Genomic DNA, 19118 nt, shown 5'->3' on the forward strand with positions numbered 1-19118 from the left:
TTGGGGCAGGCAAGACAACACGTTTCCTTTGTCTTCTGTTTCCTACATACTTTTAAAATCTTAAATTCTTTGTTACATTTATGAAGTATTTTAGTTACTTCTTGTCAAAGCAGGAACCGATTCACAACTGGAAACGTAGTCATCTGTAGCTTCAGCAGCACGTTTTTCCATATCTGTGTTTTCCAACTGTAAGATGGTGGTAACTCTTCAATTGTGGGTTGGACTTTAATGATGATCACTTCCCCACTTATTTGAACCAGAGTAGTGGGACCTGTGCCTTCCTTTCAGATGTTTTGGACCAGTTCTCAGAAGGTTCATCCAGCATGGCTAGTGGTAAGGGACTGTGGGAGCTGCTGTACTGCAAGACATCTGGCCACCCAAAGTTTCCACACTCCAGTCAATCATAAGGTTACTTCAGTGCCTGCCCATTGCTTCTTTGTGTTCTCAATAAAACATACCAGAGAACTCAGAAAGGAAAGTGGTTAGGTATGTGGGAGAAAACATTTGGAATACAGTCTTGGTATCTTACTTTGTGTGTCCAGTTTCAGAATAAATTTACACAGGACAGACAGTTTTATGTTTTGTTTCGTATAATGCATTTTCCTGCACTATATGTGTAACTGTAACCCCATTTTGTAAATAATCAGATCTGAAGAATGGCATTAATTATAACCCCATCAAACTCCTGGGTGCATAAAATTGGGGACTGACTTGTGTTTTCCTTGTCTGTTAGGAATATAAGGTCTCCAGCTTTGAGCAGAGACTCATCGGTGAGATTGAATTTCGGCTGGAGAGATCTCCTGTAGAAGAGTCGGATGATGAAGTTGAGCATGGAGAAGATGCCCCTGATAATAGTGTGGCACCATACTTTGAGACAAAACTGAAACATTACAAGATATTTGAAGGGATGCCCGTCACCTTTACATGCAGAGTATCTGGAAATCCAAACCCAAAGGTAAGCAAAAAGAAACCTGCTTGAAAGTACACAGAAGAGTCTTGTGAACTTTCTGCTTCATCAGGGCTTGGCAACTGTGGCCTTCCATGTATTGTTGGACTGCAGTTCCCATGATCACTCCACATTTGCTATGCTGGCTGTTGTTGGTGGGAGTTGCATCCCAACAACATCTACAGGTCCACAGTTGCCCAACCCCATTTCACATTTGCAAGTTCAATCTCACTTTTGTTACCTGATTAAATCTGTTTCTTGCACTTTCCTACTGGGTTTGTTGTTGTTATGCTGTTATTTGCTATCAAGTCACCCCCAACCCATGGTGACTGTATGAATGAGTGATCTCCAAAATGTCCTGTCCTCAACAACCCTGCTCAGATCTTGTGATTCAAGCCTGTGGCATCTTTTAAGGAGTCAGTGCATCTTGTATTTTAGTCTTCTTCTTTTCCTGCTGCCTTTCCCAGCATTATTGTTTTTTTCCAGAGAATCCTGTCTTCTTTTAGTGTGCCCCCAAAGTAGGAGAGTCTCGTTTTCAATGTTTTTTCCTCCAGAGATAGTTCAGGCTAGATTGATCTAGAACCCACTTGCTCATCTTTCTGGCAGTACAGGGTATCCAGAAAGCTTTCTTCCAGCATCACATTTCAGACAAATCAGTTTTCTTAGCTGTCCAGCTTTCGCACCCATGCATGGTGACAGGAAATACACGAGTGTAGATTATCTTGGTCTTTGTCTCCAGTGACACATCCTTACACTTGATTATGTTTTCTAATTCTTTCATTGATGCCCTTCCAAATCTCAGTCTTCTGATTTCTTAGTTGAAGTCTCCATTTGGATTGATGATTATACCAGGCTATACAAAATATCTTAACAATTTCAATTTCTTCATTGTTAACACTAAAGCTATATAGTTCTTCTCTATGTGGTTTACACTGAATCAGTTGCACAGTCTGCCAAATCAGGCTTTCAGCTCATAGCAGAGTAACTGTGTTCACACTACCACATATAACTGGATTATTTGAGGCTTTCCTCAACTTTCAGATGTTGCTGAACTACAGCTTGAATCATTCCTGACCACTGGCCATGCAGTTTGGGGCTAATGGGACTTAGAGTCCAACAACATCAGGAGCAGCAGAGATCTCCCCTCCATTCTCCTTAATGTGACATAGATACCAACAAGTATCTTCAGATTTTTATTTGAAGTGCTGACAAAAATGACATCATCATGCTGATGTTAACTTCCTTTTTCTGGTTGAATTGGCCTGGGTAGCCTAAGGTCACAGAGCAACATAGTTTTTTTGGCACAGTGTTCTTCCTAACAGATCACTGAACAGCATTTCCATTTCTTGTCAGATCTTGTTCTTAAGATTTAGCTTTAGATAACATATGAATAATCAGTTCTGACGCAACATTCTTTCCCCCACAATTATGCATTTATGAAATAATTACAGGAAGTCATCCAAACTCTACAGAGCTAATCTTGCAGATGTTCCTTTTTGAGCTACAACTTCCAGGATCTCATGTGATCATGAGGCTGGGAATTGTGAAGGATCTGGACAAAAAAAGTAAAATTTCAAAGCTCTATATGAGTACAGAAGGGTATTTTTCTGAGTGTTGCCTAGTTTCCTTTTGAGAGCTCTAGAAATAACTCTTTGACATGATCTTGTGGACTTGGAATGGAAAACACGGAGGTATCTGTGACAAAAAGCAAACTTTTCTAGAATCATTGTATTACCTTTCAAAGAAATATGCTTTCTAATCTAAACAAAGAACACAGAGTAATAGATTAGATATTGGCTTGAATCCTAGCTGAGCACCTATGAATGGGAAGAGTGCTTCCAGTCATGGACAGCAACATGATCCAGCGATGATGTCCATTTTTGCCAATTGCTCCCTACACTAGCCTGCATCCATTTCTAGAGTTCAGGGCATTTTTTTACAGGTTCAGATTCAGTTTTGCAGTTTCTAGCTTTCTATAGCAAAATGTGGTTGGGAGTGGTGATGGCGACAAATATTGCAGTGGCAGGAATGAGCAGAATTTCGCTCAGATGGTGAAGTTTCAAGCAGGTGTAAACTCAAAAATCCAACTATTAAAAGTATTTATTTAATTTTTAAAATAAAAGTTCACAACAGCAGGGAATATGTTATTGAAGGCCACTTTATAAAGTTCTGTCTTTAGTAGTTTCCTAAAAGTCAGAAAGGGAAAAGTAGAAAAATAGGGACTTGGTGGCACTGCGGGTTAAACCGCAGAAGCCTCTGTGCTGCAAGGTCAGAAAACCAGCATTCGTAAGATCGAATCCATGGGACGAAGTGAGCTCCTTCGCTTGTCCCAGCTCCTGCCAGCCTAGCAGCTCGAAAGCATGTAAATGCGAGTAAATAAATAGGTACCACCTTGGTGGGAAGGTAACAGTGTTCGGTATCTAGTTGTGCTGGCCACATGACCACGGAAACTATGGACAAATGCTGGCTCTATGGCTTGGAAATGGGGAGGAGCACTTCTCCCTAGAGTTGGACACGACTGGACAATTTGTCAAAGGGAACCTTTACAGTGGACCCTCGACTTACAGACGGCTCAACTTACAGACTTTTTGAGTTACAGACTTCTCTGGCTGCAAAATTTAGATTCGACTTGCAGCCGGAGAATCGACTTACAGACCAGAAAAAAAACAAAATGGAACAAAAATAGAATAAAAACTGCCAGTTATGGGATTAATCAGTTTTCAATGCATTGTAGGTCAATGGAGATTCGACCTACAGACTTTTTGACTTGCAGCCACCACTCCAATACGGATTAATTCCGTAAGTAGAGGGTCCACTGTACCTTTTTAAAAGTCAGAAAGTACAGTATATCTAATTTTTAATAATCGTAACTTTTGGAAAGTTCAGGTTTGATGCTAAATTTGCAAGTTCTGTTTTGCAAGGCTGTCTCAAGTTTTGGTGTCATATTAACATTTGCATGCATCTGTTTTCATGCATACAGGAAGGTTGGTCTGAAAAGGAGAAGATCTGAGTGCTGAACAAGTTGAGCTTTGGAATTTTTACTTGATATTTTTGCATTTAGTTTCTTAAAATTTACATGGAGAATCCCTTTTCTCTTCTCCATATTTCAGGTTGATTTGCACGTGGCAGTAACATGGGATAATGGTAACTTTCTGGAGGAAAAGTATTTGATCATATAGAAATGATGGCTGTGGGGCAAGGGGGGAAGGGATTGACATTAGGTATTAATCATTACACAATAGAATTAAAAGGAGAAGACCATATCTGGAAGCAGTTTACTACTTTATAAACATGTTACTAGGATACCAATCATGTACATTACAACGCAATTTATCCCTGGTTGTTCTCTTGGCAAGCTGTCTGATTTGGTAATAAAATAAGTGTGTAATAAAATAATTACTGACTCTTAACACGAGCAACATCTGTCAGGTAATACTATTAAATCTGTAAAGTGTGCAGGTTCAAACTCATTTTTGCAGTTCTACCTTTTCTAAGAACAAGAGGTTTATAAACTATAACATAATGTTTTGTTTGAAATATAAAGTTATGTCAGAATTTGAGAATGCATTAACAAGGCTTTTGTTGGCAACATAGGTACTGTACGATCCTGCACATACATGTATTATGGAAAGATATATAACTGACTACCACGTGAAGTTAATTGTTTTTCCTTCTATTTTGTATTACCATGCAACCTTTCTCATTCTTTGAGACCCTTACCTGGAAGTAAATATTCCTAGTTGATGGATATTGAGTTTAAAAGTCTACTCTTATTCTGTAGATCTAAATAAGAGATGGGTAAAGGCGAAGAACTTAGAAGAATCAGTTGTTTCGAGTCATGATTTCTTTGAATCATTTCTGCAATTCTTTTTCTTGAAAATGTAATGATACAGTAATATTCCTTCACATTGATTTTTCCTTGATGATGAAGAAATCATCTTAATCATTCCTGTTGTCCGACTTCCTCAAAATCCATTTGATTTGCAACCTCCCCATGAGCAACCACATGATCTTCCTGTTTTGTCAGCACAGCCTCTTCATCCATGAAGTTTTGAAACAACCGGTTAAGATGTACCCTTGTAACCCCACGTATCCATTCACTCACTCACTCACTCACTCACTCACTCACTTAAAGAGGCAAGTCAATCTGTGTGGGATTGCTTCATTTGTCAAGTCAGTTCATACAAATTGGGGACCACCTGCATTTGGTACTATGGAAAATCCTTCTGCACTTTCTACCCTCAATGATTAACAGCCTCAATTATAAACATGTGTGCCACTGCTGTATCCTCCAGCCGTGTAAGCATAACATCATGTCTTGTGATGTGGAGTTGCTGGAAGGAGTTAGCCACATCCTTATGCAAGTATATTTATACTGCATAAAGCAGTAAGTCTTAGGGTCAGTCCAGAAGCTAAACAAATGTAACTTTGTATATAGTGAGGAAACTCTGTTTTGGTGTCTGGCCCAGTCCTTTGTAAATGAAAGCAGCTATTTCTTTTTTCATATGGTTATTGATAACATTTCAAATTACTTATAAGCAACAAGTGTATTCTACACTAATAAACCAAGGTGCAGATGTTATTCTCAGTTCAAATAAATTGGGCTGGGGGCAACGCCTAGTGAAAAAGCTATGCCAGAGAAGGCCAAGTTAGAAATGCTCTTCATTGGCTCAGTCCAGCTGCCCAGTGCCCTTTCTATTTTGGCCCAGCTGGACACGACTAGCAGGAGAGTTTTGTGATTAATGAGCAGATGTTTCATAAAAATGTTCCTGGGTTTCAACCATTGGGTTTTGTATTATTACCTGAGCTCTCTTTTCAGGACTGATATGTGTTTGCTGAACCTGCCCTGGCCCCACACCCTGCTTATATATTGTAGATTATGCAAACAAATGCCTTCCACAAACAAAAGGATACACAGGGATACAAAACATATGGTCAACATAGTCAATCCAAAAAAACGGATCCCTCTGCAAGCAGTGGGAACAGGCCTTTAAGCTATTCAGATTGTATTCAGTAGAACTAATGTGCCAGCATGTATGTCTGTATGTATGTCTGTATGTATGTCTGTATGTCTGTCTGTATGTCTGTATGTCTGTATGTATGTATGTATGTATGTATGTATGTATGTATGTATGTATGTATGTATGTATGTATGTATGTATGTATGTATGTATGTATTTCTACATCATTTTAATGAATCCTCTGTTGTATGTACCTATAAGCCTTTGTTACGTCTTTAACTATGTCTGTTTATTCTTTGGTGCTTATTTTTAAATTTTATATACTTTTTAAAAAATAAGGCCTCATCTAACATGGAGCTGCTCTTAATTTTAAAGTGTAACAAAAATAATACAGGATAAATGTATTTTTGAGAGTAAAATCATTAGTTTCAGGTTTGAAGCGCCATAGAGCAAAATATATAGCAGTACTAAATGAATTGGATTCTTTTTCTGAGTTAACAGTTATTCTGCTTAAAAGACATAGAGTTGTTTTCTGTTCTAAATGTAGGTCTTAGATTTATACAGACACACACTTTCTGAAATTATTACAAAATCATGCACTTGGATCCAAAGGGCCAACCCTTTTGAAATGTAGACAATATCTTGTTTATGGAAGATATTTTGCTTCTGGAGAGCAATATTTAAAAAAAAAGTTTTGAATTCTAACTATGCTCTTCCACTGGTGTAAGGAGACATGTTAGAGCTGCTATGTAATGTGCAGTAACTTGTACTCTACAAGTGTGTTGCATTTTTCTTTTGCTATTTTCCTTCTGCTCATCATTCTTTGGATCTAATGACAGAATACAACAGCACTTAGCACTTTAGTAGATTTACGCTGCATCAGAAGGGGATCACTCACGTACTGGTCCCCTCAGCCTACAGTGTGCCATGAATAAATGGGGGAGCTACTCATTCTTGGGTGCATGAAGACCAATGGCTGCAGATTTGGTCCGAGCATGTAACAAAAGAAAGAGGGATTTGCGGGAGAGTTCCTTTTTCTTCTGTAGATCAGAACTATAGTAGTAAACTCAAGACCAGATCCTCCTAGTATTGACTTTTTTGCTTTGTCTTTTTTTTTTTTTTAATTCCTAGCATTATTGTGACATGGTCTCAGATGGGATTTGCTTCACACTTCATTTTCAGAGGATGAGCTTCACTTGCCTTCCTCACTGCTTATGTTTTGTTTTTTGGAACTAGATCTATTGGTTCAAAGACGGGAAGCAAATCTCTAAGAGGAGTGAACACTACAGGATGCAAAGAGAACCAGATGGGACTTGCTCTCTCCACACCACAACTGCCACCTTGGATGATGATGGGAATTACACTATCATGGCTGCCAATCCACAGGTAAACCAGATCTTGGCACTGGCCTAATTATGCTTCTGAGCACAGATCTGTGTAACTTCTCACAATTTGGCTTTTGGGTAACTTCAAGTATGATATCCTTTGGGAGCCAATAATACCCTAAAGCTTCAGTATTCTTCTCACATCATTAGGATCACTCTCTGTTGCCAAGCTGAGAAAAACATTGGCCTTGAAAGAAATGTGTTTTTAATTGTAGTCTGTTTTTGAGGAACTTAGACAAGTTTGATGACCTCATATTGAATTAAAAATAATTGTTCCAGTCTTTTAATTTGTGGTGGTTTTTGATTGTTTGTTTTTCTTTGGGGCATTGCTTTGCAGGCTTTTGTGGGAATAAAGGCATTCAATCTGTCAGTCAATGACAATTCCTGAGCTGGGTAACATCTTTATTACGACTAACCAAAATGCTAAAAAAATGAACAAGATTTTAGTTTCTCCAGAATTCTTATTCAGGGTACGTGGTAGGAAAAGAAAGAGGGATAGTGGAGGAACTGAAAAGTGAGTCCAAAAATAACACTAAATATTGTAGAAACGATTAATGCAGTTATCATCTGTGGAAGGTTTTCTCCTGCTTATTTTTGGGTATAATTATATACTATAACTATTCTCATCCAGAAACTTTGTGGAGTTTGCCATTTCCCCAATGGTACAAAATGCCCCTTATCCTAATTCCCCTTAAGTTTGTTACCATTCACCCCATCGTGGCAGCCAATTTTGTGGAGTAGGGAAACACCCTATGTGATTATGGTGGGGGCATGAGGTATATTTTACTGCCCAAAGCAGAGGAGAAAAAAGAGGGAAGAACTGCATAGTGTGTAGCAGATAAGCCATTCTGTTTTATCACAGGTTGTGTTCTTATAGGGTGTACAAGGAAAATTATCTAATGCAGTGTATTCTTGACCACCATTGTTATTATATGCAGGTCCTATTGAAACCTGAAGTCATACTGTAGTGTGGTCTTCTGTTTACGTAGGCTTCAGAAGCAGAGTCTAAAATGGGAATGGGGGCAAAGCTTCACGAGCCAATTTTATGCCAAGAGAATCTTCTGAGAGTTACATAAACTAGTGGTTCTCAAACTTGGGTATCCAGATGGTCTTGGCCTGCAATTCCCAGAAATCCTGGCCAGCACAGCAAGTAAGGAAGGCTTCTGGGAATTGCAGTCCAAGAACATCTGGAGCCCCCATTCCCAGATGTTCTTGACATAGACTACCAAACATATTGTGGGGAAGGACCTATTTAATTCCAGATAGGGAATTCTCAGAAGTGGTTTACTTTTCCCTTCTTCTGAGGGCATCCCGGAACTGTGCAGCTTGCCCTAGGCCACACAGACTGGCTCTACTCATAAGAGGCACCATGGGACCTCAAACTCCCAACCTCTAGCTCCACAGCCAGATACCTAAAGCACTTAAATATCCAGCCAGCTGATTTGCTCTAGACCCAGCCTGTGTGACCGTGGGCAAGCTGCACAGTCCCAGGGTGCCCCCAGAAAAAGAGAATAGTAAACAACTTTTGTATATTTTCTATCTAGAAAACCCTGGAAAGGGTTGCCGTAAGTCAGAATTGTCTTGACAGCACATTGCTCTAACTCAGTGCAACTTACCCCGGCCTAAGGGAGTACAGGCTTGTAACCAGAGTAAATTTACCAGCACATCATTCTTCAGCCGTCCATTCCTTCAAGCATAGGGAAAGCAAGAGAGAAAGAAAGAAAACCACAATATTCTGTTGAATGAGAAATTGTGGTGTGTTGCACCAAAGATCTTGCCAAGCCCAAAATTACTAGCAGGGTTATGTTTAGAAATAATGAGCTGTATTGCTAAGGCACAGCTGATCTTCTGTTAGAGTGTTGTGGTCTGTTATGAATGTTGCTAGGCTACTCACCCGTAGTGGTTCCATTTCTGCAAAGATCCAAAGCTATCAATGCCTTTCACTGCAAGATGTAGGAAATACATAGAAGTGAACCTGGTGTTGTGAATATTGGGAAAGAATGAGATGTAAATATTATTTCTGCATTAAATCCATAAGTACAGACATAGACTTCATATTAGTAATTCTCAAACTGTGTAACCTTTCACAGTGTCATGGTTGTGTTGCAAGAAGTGGTATCATTTCAGATGTAACACTAAACAGTGTTTTCACTAATTCTGAGCAAGTATGTGGCTTATATTAGCAACAGCACATAGTTATGGTGAAAACTGGGGGGAACCTCAGTTGGTTTAAATTGTGGTTAGAGAATAAATCTGCATAAACCATATTTTGACTGTGGGTCTTCTGTTTGTTTTTTTGTTAGGTAAAATGAGGAATGGGGTTTATGGACGTGAACTCCAGTGGTCCTTTACTATTGGCTATGTTGGCTAGAGCTGAGGGAAGCTATAGGCCAGAACCATTGGGGGACACAGTCAGCTATCCCTGGAAAATGTAAACTATGGCTAGTGAACAAACTTTGTGGGGGTCACAAAGAGTCGGACACGGCTGAACGACTAAACAACAAAGTGAACAAACCAGAGTAAACCTTTCTACAAGTCTGGTTTATTTAAACCAGGAACTACCGGTATGCAAAGTGCAGTGCTCCAGATCTTTTTGGATTACAGTTGTGAGAGGAGCCATTTCCAAATAGCGAACACCAAAAGGGACATGCAGGAGAGTCCCCTCAGAGTTTTGTTATCCTTCATGTTCCAGGGCATGTGCGCTCAGGGAACATGTGCCTCTTGGACAGTCAATACAAATAACAGAATGGATTTATAGGAACGTTAATGTAGTGCTGGTGCACAAAGTTTTCATTTTCTTTCACTTCCTGTAATATTCTAGCCCAGCCCTTCTCCAACACAAATGGACAAATAGAAAACCCCGTTTTCACATTTTTTCAGTCTGTGGCCCCCTTCCAATGTGCCAGGGCCCCCAAGGAGCACCCCTGAAAATGACTGACTAGACAAGGACACTGGCTGCACTCCAGCCAGTACTTTCTGTGCATGCATTGTGCTAGAGTCCGTTCAGAAAGCAGTCCTATTGACTTCAGTGAGACTTAATCATAGGTAAGTCTATGAAAGATTGTGAGCTGAGGTACATAGGAAGCTGCCATATACTGCATCTTACCATTGGTTCTTGTAGCCCATTTGTACTGATTGGCAATAATAATAATAATAATAATTCTTGCCTACTGGAGATTGAACATAAACTTACTGCGTGCAAAACATGTGCTCCCCTTAAGCAATGACTAAAAGCAATGCATCTTTAAAATTAAAATTAAAAATGTTCTGCTTTAATTCCTATTTGGCTATAGGACAAAGCATGCAAGATTTGTGTATTTCTTTTGGAAGATGACCAAAGAACTCTCTGGATATGAATCTGGAAGTTTATTTTATTATGCAACAAAGACGAGCATTTGCTTGGTTCATCCAGTCATTTATATTCTCTCACCACAGTATCATTTCCAAATAAACACAATTATGTCTCCTGGCATTAACATTGTTCCACTGTGCTTTTCACAGTACATTAGAGACTTAGGAGAGCAATGGATTAATGCATAAAGTTTTCGCACCAGAAGAAGATTCCAATAGAGTTGCATCACCATCAAATGGAAATAAGCATGTTTTGTAATCCTAAAAACTAATGGAAGTACTATAGGTCTGTAGGCCTCAAAGCTAGTACAGTACAGATGTGCTCAGGCATAGCCCATGAAAACAAGGAGGTGTTTCAGTGAAGGCTTAAGTATGTTGATAATGAGCCCACCATTACTCTTTCTTTAAAAAAGCAGATGCAGAACAGCACTGTGTAAAGGGAAGTTGTTGGGTTTTTTGGGGGGGAGGCTTTGCTCAATATGTACATTTGACTCTGAATTATGTAATGGAGTAAAGTATATGAAAACCCTGTTTCCAGACTGCGTATGGTTTACATCTGATGTCTAAGTACCTTTGCAGGATTGAACTTTCCTATTGTATTGGAACCTAAATGGGCTGATGCAGAATGAGAAGGGTGTGAAAGGACATTAGCTATAGGCTTTGACCAACAAGTGATGGACCTACAACCCTTCTCCAGCAAGTGTCTCCCAATTCTTTTCCAAAACTGAAGAAAATCATTATAGGATATGAGAAGCCCTTTTCTAACAAGCTAAATGACATTCTTACTGCTGTGCAAAGGGAGGTACTGCTAGATGTGCAGAGAGGAATTTTTTAAACCAATTTAAGAGGTGATTTGAGGGAAGGCAAGTGAACCCTGTGACAAATACCTAACAATGGTTTATACTAGAGATGGGGGTATTCGTATACAAATATCCCCACATAGGTGGAAATAACAGGCCGGACTGTCCACTCACGATTTCACTGCTGCTACTGGCTCCGTGGAGGCTTCCTATTGCGCTGTTCTCTGCAATGGATTTGCCACTCTCTGATCTAGCAGAGAGGCTTGTCATCTCACCCCCCTGCCACAACTGGGTAATCGATTGCAGACAACGAGGCGATAGGAAAGTCCGATGAGCTCCCATCAGCAGCGAAATCTTGTTATTTCCACCTGTGCGGGGGTATTCATATATAAATACGATACCCTCATCTCTAGTTTATACCTTATGTATTTAAATTATTAATTTGGAAAGACCTTCAATAGCTGTGCTTAAGAACTTCTGTCTTTTAAAGAGGTTAACTACTAGCCTAGTTCAATACAATAGAGTTGGTTTTACCTCTCAGCTGCTATTTTGCAGCGCAGGAATCTGTAAGATGGCACCTGCACAATCTGAATATCAGACAGGCTTCTCGGTTATATGATAGGCTTTATTGGTTCAAGTACTAAAAATGATTTTGGTTGTAGGTTTGTTTCCTGTGACCATCTGCAAGCCACAGATGTGGCTACCTTTAGTGTTTGAAGATTTTAAATCTGTCATAGAAAACAGTCAGACCCTAGATTATATATAGCAAAATCTGCTGAAATGTGTGAGATAACTTGGGGTAGATGCAAGATTGCTTTAAAAGTGATACCACAGTAGCCGTTGTACATAATGCCTTCTACAGTTCCATCATCCAGTGGTGTGGCATGGCCCTGTTTCTATTCTTGGTTACAGTGCCAGCTTCTGGCCATTGATGTTCACCTACAAATTTCACTGCAGTGAGAGACACCACCACATTTCTGGTGAGAGCTTGGTACCGCTGGTTGAAATTGTTCAGGCACTAACCTAGCCCCATGCCTGAGTTGATTTCAGACTGTGGAAGTTTTCTCCTTGCTTATCCACCCTCTCTACTTTACTAAACAACACCAGGAGCAGGGAGAAAGAGCATCAAATGCTATTCAGCATACTTCCTAAATATTACTCTAGTTCAGACTAAGATGATGGCTGGGTGAGAGGAAGGAGTGCCCAAGGGCTATCCAAAATTTGGAGTAGGCATTGGTAGTTGTTTTCACAACCCGTAGCTCTCCAGATCTTGTTGGAGTATTCCTTTCTAAACCAAACTGACTAGAGCAGAGTTGGTCTAAAAACATTCAGAGGGCCACAAGTTGCCTACTTTTGCTCACATCCCCTGTATTCGTTTTGTATACTCATTGGGTAAACAGTCATCTGCCTCTGTATTGAGTCCCTAAATTTGATGATTGACCTCTGCTGAATATGCTCCCTCATTTCAAAAAGCAAGGATTGGATGGAAATCTACAAAGAGCAAGGGCTAACCGTTGTATTTTCTCTATCAGTGAGGATTTTTTTAAAATGTAGAATTTCTCATTTTTTTTCCTTCCAATGATTCATAGGGCCGGGTAAGCTGTACAGGAAGGCTCATGGTCCAGGCTGTCAACCAGAGAGGACGCAGCCCTCGAACACCTCCTAGCCAGCCTCACATCAGAAGGTACTGTATTCCTCTATGACTCTTTTTCGAATTTTGAGACATGATGGAATGCTTTTGCCTCCAGTGCTGACATAACTTGCTTTGACTGCCAATATTATTGATACAATGGGCAGCCCCTCATAGGAAGTTCTGTGTTTAGATTGATCCTCTTGTATATTTTTATAGGGCCTAAAAAGTTGGCCTCATATCCTGATCTAGTCACTTCTTTTATAAAATAATAACATATAAACACAGTGTAGACTGTAAGGGAAACTCAATACCCAAATTATATTGTTTGAAAATTGTTGATGACTTGAGATTAACTACTTGCTGTTCAGCGTAATGTTATTTTTCAGTTTTCCCAATATCTGTGGTCATTATTTATTCTTGGATTTCAGCCTCACCTTACGACCTTCAAGTAGCTTGCAAGAAAACAATAATATTTCTTTAAAAGACATAAAAGCAGATGATAAAACAATAAACTCAGGATGTAGTTAAATCATTAAAATACAGTTTAAGCTTTCAAAAGAACAAGAAAGAAGTAAAAGCATATCTGACATTTATTAGAAGAATGCAGGATGTGGATGGTGAAGGCCTCAAGCATGTCTGGCTCTGAAAGGAGTTCCACAATTCGAGTGCCACCCTTCCTGACTTCAGAAATTGTGGATGCCCATAAAAGGGTGTTGAAAACAGATGGATATAAAGTTATCAGATGGATATAGAGGAGAGCAATCCTATAGGGAACATGGTTCCCAACCATTTAGGAACTTAAAGGTCAGAAGTCCTTCTAATGTGGGTTTTTTTTCCAGTTATTGGCTTGGATCCATTTCATGAGGGATGGTAGAGGTCAGCTTCAGACACTGTGCAGCTGCAAGGTTTTCATTGGGCCCACTGTAGTAAACATTAAAAATAGGAAGAAGAAAAAATGAAGAAAAGATTCACATTGCTTAAGCACTCCACATGGTTACCATGACAATCAGTGAGGTTGGTTATAGGCTAAAATCCTGCTGCACATCTCTGCCAATGACATCACTGGCAGTGGTAGATTGCTGCAAGTTACACGCAACCCGAAAGCAAAGCAAGAACTCTTTAATTAAGGGCAGTCTGAAGTGCCAGTGACGTCAGTCCTGTTGTACCAGAGTTACACAGCAGGGTATTTTGCACTATAAAATGTCTCTGAGCAGCATTGTCCTTGAATCCATTCAATGTTGTGATTCCACCTTTTTTCTCACCTACATGTTCTTGCAGTAAAGCAGACTTCACAAAAAATGCATGGGCTTGGATCCAGCATCAGCCTACTGTAAACAGAAGGCCTCCTAAAGGAAAGGTGCCTCTGTATCCACCTATAATTTTACATTCAGAAGGATCCACCAGCCCTCTGTATAGCATTTTCAGGGGGATGGAGGGACTGTTATATCAAGGAGCTTCAGTTGCTTCTATCTAAATTAGAATCCAATCTGTGATTCTGAAGTTTGCTGTAGGAAATTATGTTCTGGTTTTCATTAAACTCTTTCTCACAGTACTATGTTTGTGCAATAGACACCAGTCAGTGATATCCATGTTTCTATGCTTTTAAATGTTAGGAGAAGGAAAATTATGGTTATGATATAGGAAAGTAAGAGATAAAATGAAGTAAGACTACAAAAAGCAGTAATGAAATGATCCAGCCAAAAGCTAAGCATTTATAAACTCCATTCATTTTCAGTTAAAGAATTCAGAATAGACTCAAATCTGTTCCTCTAAATCCAACTGGACTTAATAAATCTGATAGGATGGTGCCCAGTATATGTTTGGGTTTTTTCCAGCTGTATGGTTTAGTTTTGGTCTACAGAGAGGACTACTGAAGTGAACCATTCTATATTCTTACTGGTTTTCTGGTAAGGTGTGTGTACATAGGAAATATATCTAAAATTAATTGAAACATGATGGTGTTGCTAACATCTGGCACTTCATATATTTTCAGGCTTCTGTCAGCACTCAGTTCTGAATGTGTGTATAATAGAGCAAACCTTATGTGGCTCATAAACCAGGAGCTTCAGTTATGTTCTTCCAGGCCTGCATCTTGCTTATTATATAGAATTTTAGTTTTTTAAAATGCCTTTTTGTTTCATCAGGATTACAGCTCTTGCTTTTTATATAATATGGTTAATTGTTTTTGATGTGATTTTTGTATTTTTATTTTATATGTTTTTTTACATCCTTTACAAGCCTTTCTCCTTTACAGGGACAGAGGCAGGGTAGAAATAAATACATTAAATCGACCAGTGCAGTAATTGAGATCCTTCTCCTCACTCTCACCCTAAATATGTGTTCCGTCAAACACCAAGAAATTACTTTGGGTACATGCATATATCCCATCCATTTCAACCAAGCTCAAATTTTAGTTTGAAATGAATGTAAGTCCAGCACATGACAGTACTCAGAAGTGAAGAATCGGAGTGTTGTGCCGAATTGCTATGCTTTTTATACTTTTATTTATACTTGTTAGGAAATCTTGGGATTCTGGTTTAGAACACAGACCCTGCTCCTAATTGGTTTCTTTTTTCCCTCTTTGGGAGTGACTACATTGACAAATTAATGTGGAATGCTCTGGGACAGTCTTGATTTATACTGCTTTCCGTTGACTACATGAGGTATAACTCAATGTGAAGCAGCCCAGAGTGTTTCCCTGCAATCTGTAGTTTCTTCTGCAATTCACTGCTTCTTCAACATTTTTGGAAACAAATGTATTTACACTGGTTCAGGCAGTGTGATTATTTGAGCCAATGTGGGGGTTGTTGCAGTTCTATTGAAAGCCATTCCAGCTGGCCACAGCAGAGAGGTAGGGCAGCAAGGAACCTGGCTGTCATTTGAATCCTCTCCTCTCCATACTCGGGCCTGGGTTTCCTCCCTCCCTCCCTCCCTCTTGTTGCACTGACTAGAGCAAGGACAGTTGTGACTAAAGAGAGGGTGGAAAAGAGCAAGGAATTGGCAGAGGGAGAAGAGGAAGTTTTCAGTCAACCTTGTTTCCAACTTGTTAAAGGTAGCTGTGCTGTGACCATCCCGATTTCAAAGCAGAGCTATCTTAATAAGCTGGAAACAAGGCTGATTGAAAGCTTACTTTGCGCGCTCTCTCACTCTCTCTCTTTCTCTCTGTTGATCCCTTGCTTCCCATCTAGTCACCTAGCTAGGACAGCAAGCCTTTTTTTAAGAGAGATCGAGAGAAGAAAGAAACCGAAAAGGCAGAGGAAACAAGCACCAGATGTGGAGAGAATTCAAACAGTTAACAAAGTCCAAACAATGCTGAGTGGCAATTTCCTCCCCTCTCTCTGCTGACTCAATATGCGGTTGATTGAAGCAAAGTAGCTTGGGGAAGCTTGACTTCACAGTAGATCCATTCACATTTTATGTAGTTACACCCTTTCTCGCTGTCATTTAGACATACTCCTTTAACCAAAGCCAGCCTTAGTCCCAAAGTTTACCAAGCATTTTCCTTCATTGCTCCTTTCCTCACCTGCAGGGTGGGTTGCCTACTCTGGAAGGAAGTGTTTTCAAAATGGTGCTATCATTTTCTACACAATTTCTCATCTAATGTGACAGGACCACAGTGTATCTCTTCTAGGATACTACAAGCCATATTCTTTTTTCTGCAATCAGAAATTTTCTTCCAGAAACAGAATGCAGAGTAGAACTATGGGATACAACCCACTATGGATAGGCAGGACTATTATGAAGGTGCTTCTACCATCACGTCAATCACCAGCAATTAGAGGAACACACTTGGCTATGAGGGGAGAGGCGGATAGGCAAACTTTGTCACTCTTAAAAACCCTATAAATCCACAATCTGAAATGGTAACCCCACACTCTCTTCAGAAGTAATAAAGCCACATATGGAACGCACTAAAATGGACTTTGCCCTTCACACAGTTTGTTCATTCTTAAGCAGGCAGATCTAAAAATAAATTATGTTCTTTTTCATTCTCTCTCTTTCACTCTCTCCCACATGTTATCTGTAGCCCTCTGCAGGCACTGGTTTTCTACACAGCCTGAATACATTAAGAAAGTGAAGCCCACTAGTATCTCCTTGTGTGTACTCAAGAGTATGTAGAGATACTGAGTGAAACTGCTTATTTATTTCGCTTATTCCCCAAAACTGGAAAATCTGTTTTACCATTCCTCCATCCAAATATAGAAGTGTGTTGGGAACAGTATGTCAAGTTTACTAGATATAGCTTAGCAACATTGTACAGAGCTACAACTTTAGGATTATGTTTAGCTCAATCTTGTGCATATCTATTCAGGTATATATGGAGAAGCTGAATTCATCTGATCTTATCTTGTTTTGCTGATTTTTAACAGACCTCGATCTCGATCAAGAGATAGTGGGGATGAAAATGAACCCATCCAAGAGCGTTTCTTCCGACCTCATTTCCTGCAGGCCCCAGGAGACCTGATAGTTCAAGAAGGAAAGCTTTGCAGAATGGACTGCAAGGTATATGTGTAGTTTTATTTTAATCTTTCAGCAGCAATCATGTGTCAGTTGGGTTTTCTAATTGTGTTAGACGTCCCTTTTTTGAGAAGTATAAGTTGATGATGGTGGAGCCTAAGAAGTAGATTATACATTTTTACTTTAAAACTGTTGTACTGAGGCATTCCATAAAACCAGTGTTGCAGACTGATTGCTAATCAGATCACTACATAGATTTAGAGGCTGAATTTCAGGGCCACATTCTCCATCCAGATGCTGAAGGTTAGTGAATCAGAGATGCCTGATATGTCATAAAATGTCGTATTAAAAATAATGTCATAAAAATCCGTAGTCAGTGCAGCTGTGTAAGGAAAAGTCCATAAATGAAATGCTTGCTCCCTCTAGTGGCTTTGAAGCAATGTATTTGCCAAACTGTGCCTAAGATTTGGAATCATATATGTAGCCACTTTCTTGGGAATAAATTTGACTGTACCCTATTCCAATGGGACTTTCTTTTCACCACGTGTATAGGATTTCAGTGGAAACTGCCGCAAAAATGGCAATGAAAATTATAACAAGAGGAGAAGAAGAAATTCTATATTGTATTGGAATATAGATAATCTCTACTTGTGTACTCCAACATCTGATTAATACACCTATAAAACAGAAAAGTAACTTTTTGCACTATATATCTCAGAATGCCCCAGACATTTGCCATGCTATATGAGGAATTTGTGGACTTATAGTTTTAAAAAAAATAATCCAGTCTGTAAATACCAAAGCTCAGAATCTTTTGTTTAAATTGTGTTTGCTTTTTCTGCATGCCTTCATTCACTCTTAGTGTTACTGTGGCTTGTCAGTTCTCAGTTGTTTTCGTAAGTCTTTGTTACATTTGTCAAAGACCTCAAAAACACTAAGAACATTCTTCACTTAGAGAACTGGATATGGGTCAGCGTCAGTAAAGAATAAGCCAATAGACAACACTGAGCTTGCTCCCTATTCCTAGGGGAATTATTGGGGGGGGTGGACTGAATGAAAGTGAATGATTGTTCTTCTTTCCTGCTATGCAGGAGGAAAGGGGTGGAGGGAACCCTTGAGGTTGAGGCTTCACTCAAGTTCACAGAAATACATGTAATTCTTATGGTTTACTGTTTATTTTTAAAGAACTATAATATGCCAGAATCAGAATGCTGTGTATGATACAGTCTTTCTTTCCATTTTTTCTTTCAACTTGATTTTATACTATCTATGAATGCTTGTAGTCTATCTAAAAATTAGGATGTCACAACACTATTTCCATATTCTTGAAGATAATAATAAAACTGCACTTCCCTCACAGTGGTTGATGTTAGTAGACATTCACCCTTTATCTTGTTTGACATGCCAAAAGATATATGATCATGTTGAATCTACAATTCTCAGATGAATGACTTTAGCACATTTACAACACATTTAAGATGGTCAAGCTAAAAATCTGAAGTAAACAAATAGCTGTATATAGGCTGACAACTAATTCTCATGCCTTCATATGAAATGCACAATTTCTTGGCCTGCATAAGTGGC

The 19118-nt window shown here is 39.3% G+C and overlaps 1 protein-coding gene across 6 annotated transcripts in view; it reads left to right on the top strand.

The window, feature by feature from the left end:
* The window catches only part of PALLD (palladin, cytoskeletal associated protein), a 286634-nt gene that overhangs the window by 260071 nt on the left and 7445 nt on the right, over positions 1–19118 (top strand). For all 6 annotated transcript variants that reach the window (XM_020805524.3, XM_020805526.3, XM_073001465.2 and 3 more), the window contains 4 exons: positions 734–955; positions 7144–7293; positions 13033–13127; positions 17447–17579. In XM_020805524.3, the coding sequence (XP_020661183.3) occupies positions 734–955; positions 7144–7293; positions 13033–13127; positions 17447–17579 (600 nt within the window). The remainder of the gene's footprint in view (positions 1–733; positions 956–7143; positions 7294–13032; positions 13128–17446; positions 17580–19118) is intronic.

Source organism: Pogona vitticeps, chromosome 5 (assembly GCF_051106095.1).
Source record: "Pogona vitticeps strain Pit_001003342236 chromosome 5, PviZW2.1, whole genome shotgun sequence".
Lineage (NCBI taxonomy): Eukaryota > Metazoa > Chordata > Lepidosauria > Squamata > Agamidae > Pogona > Pogona vitticeps.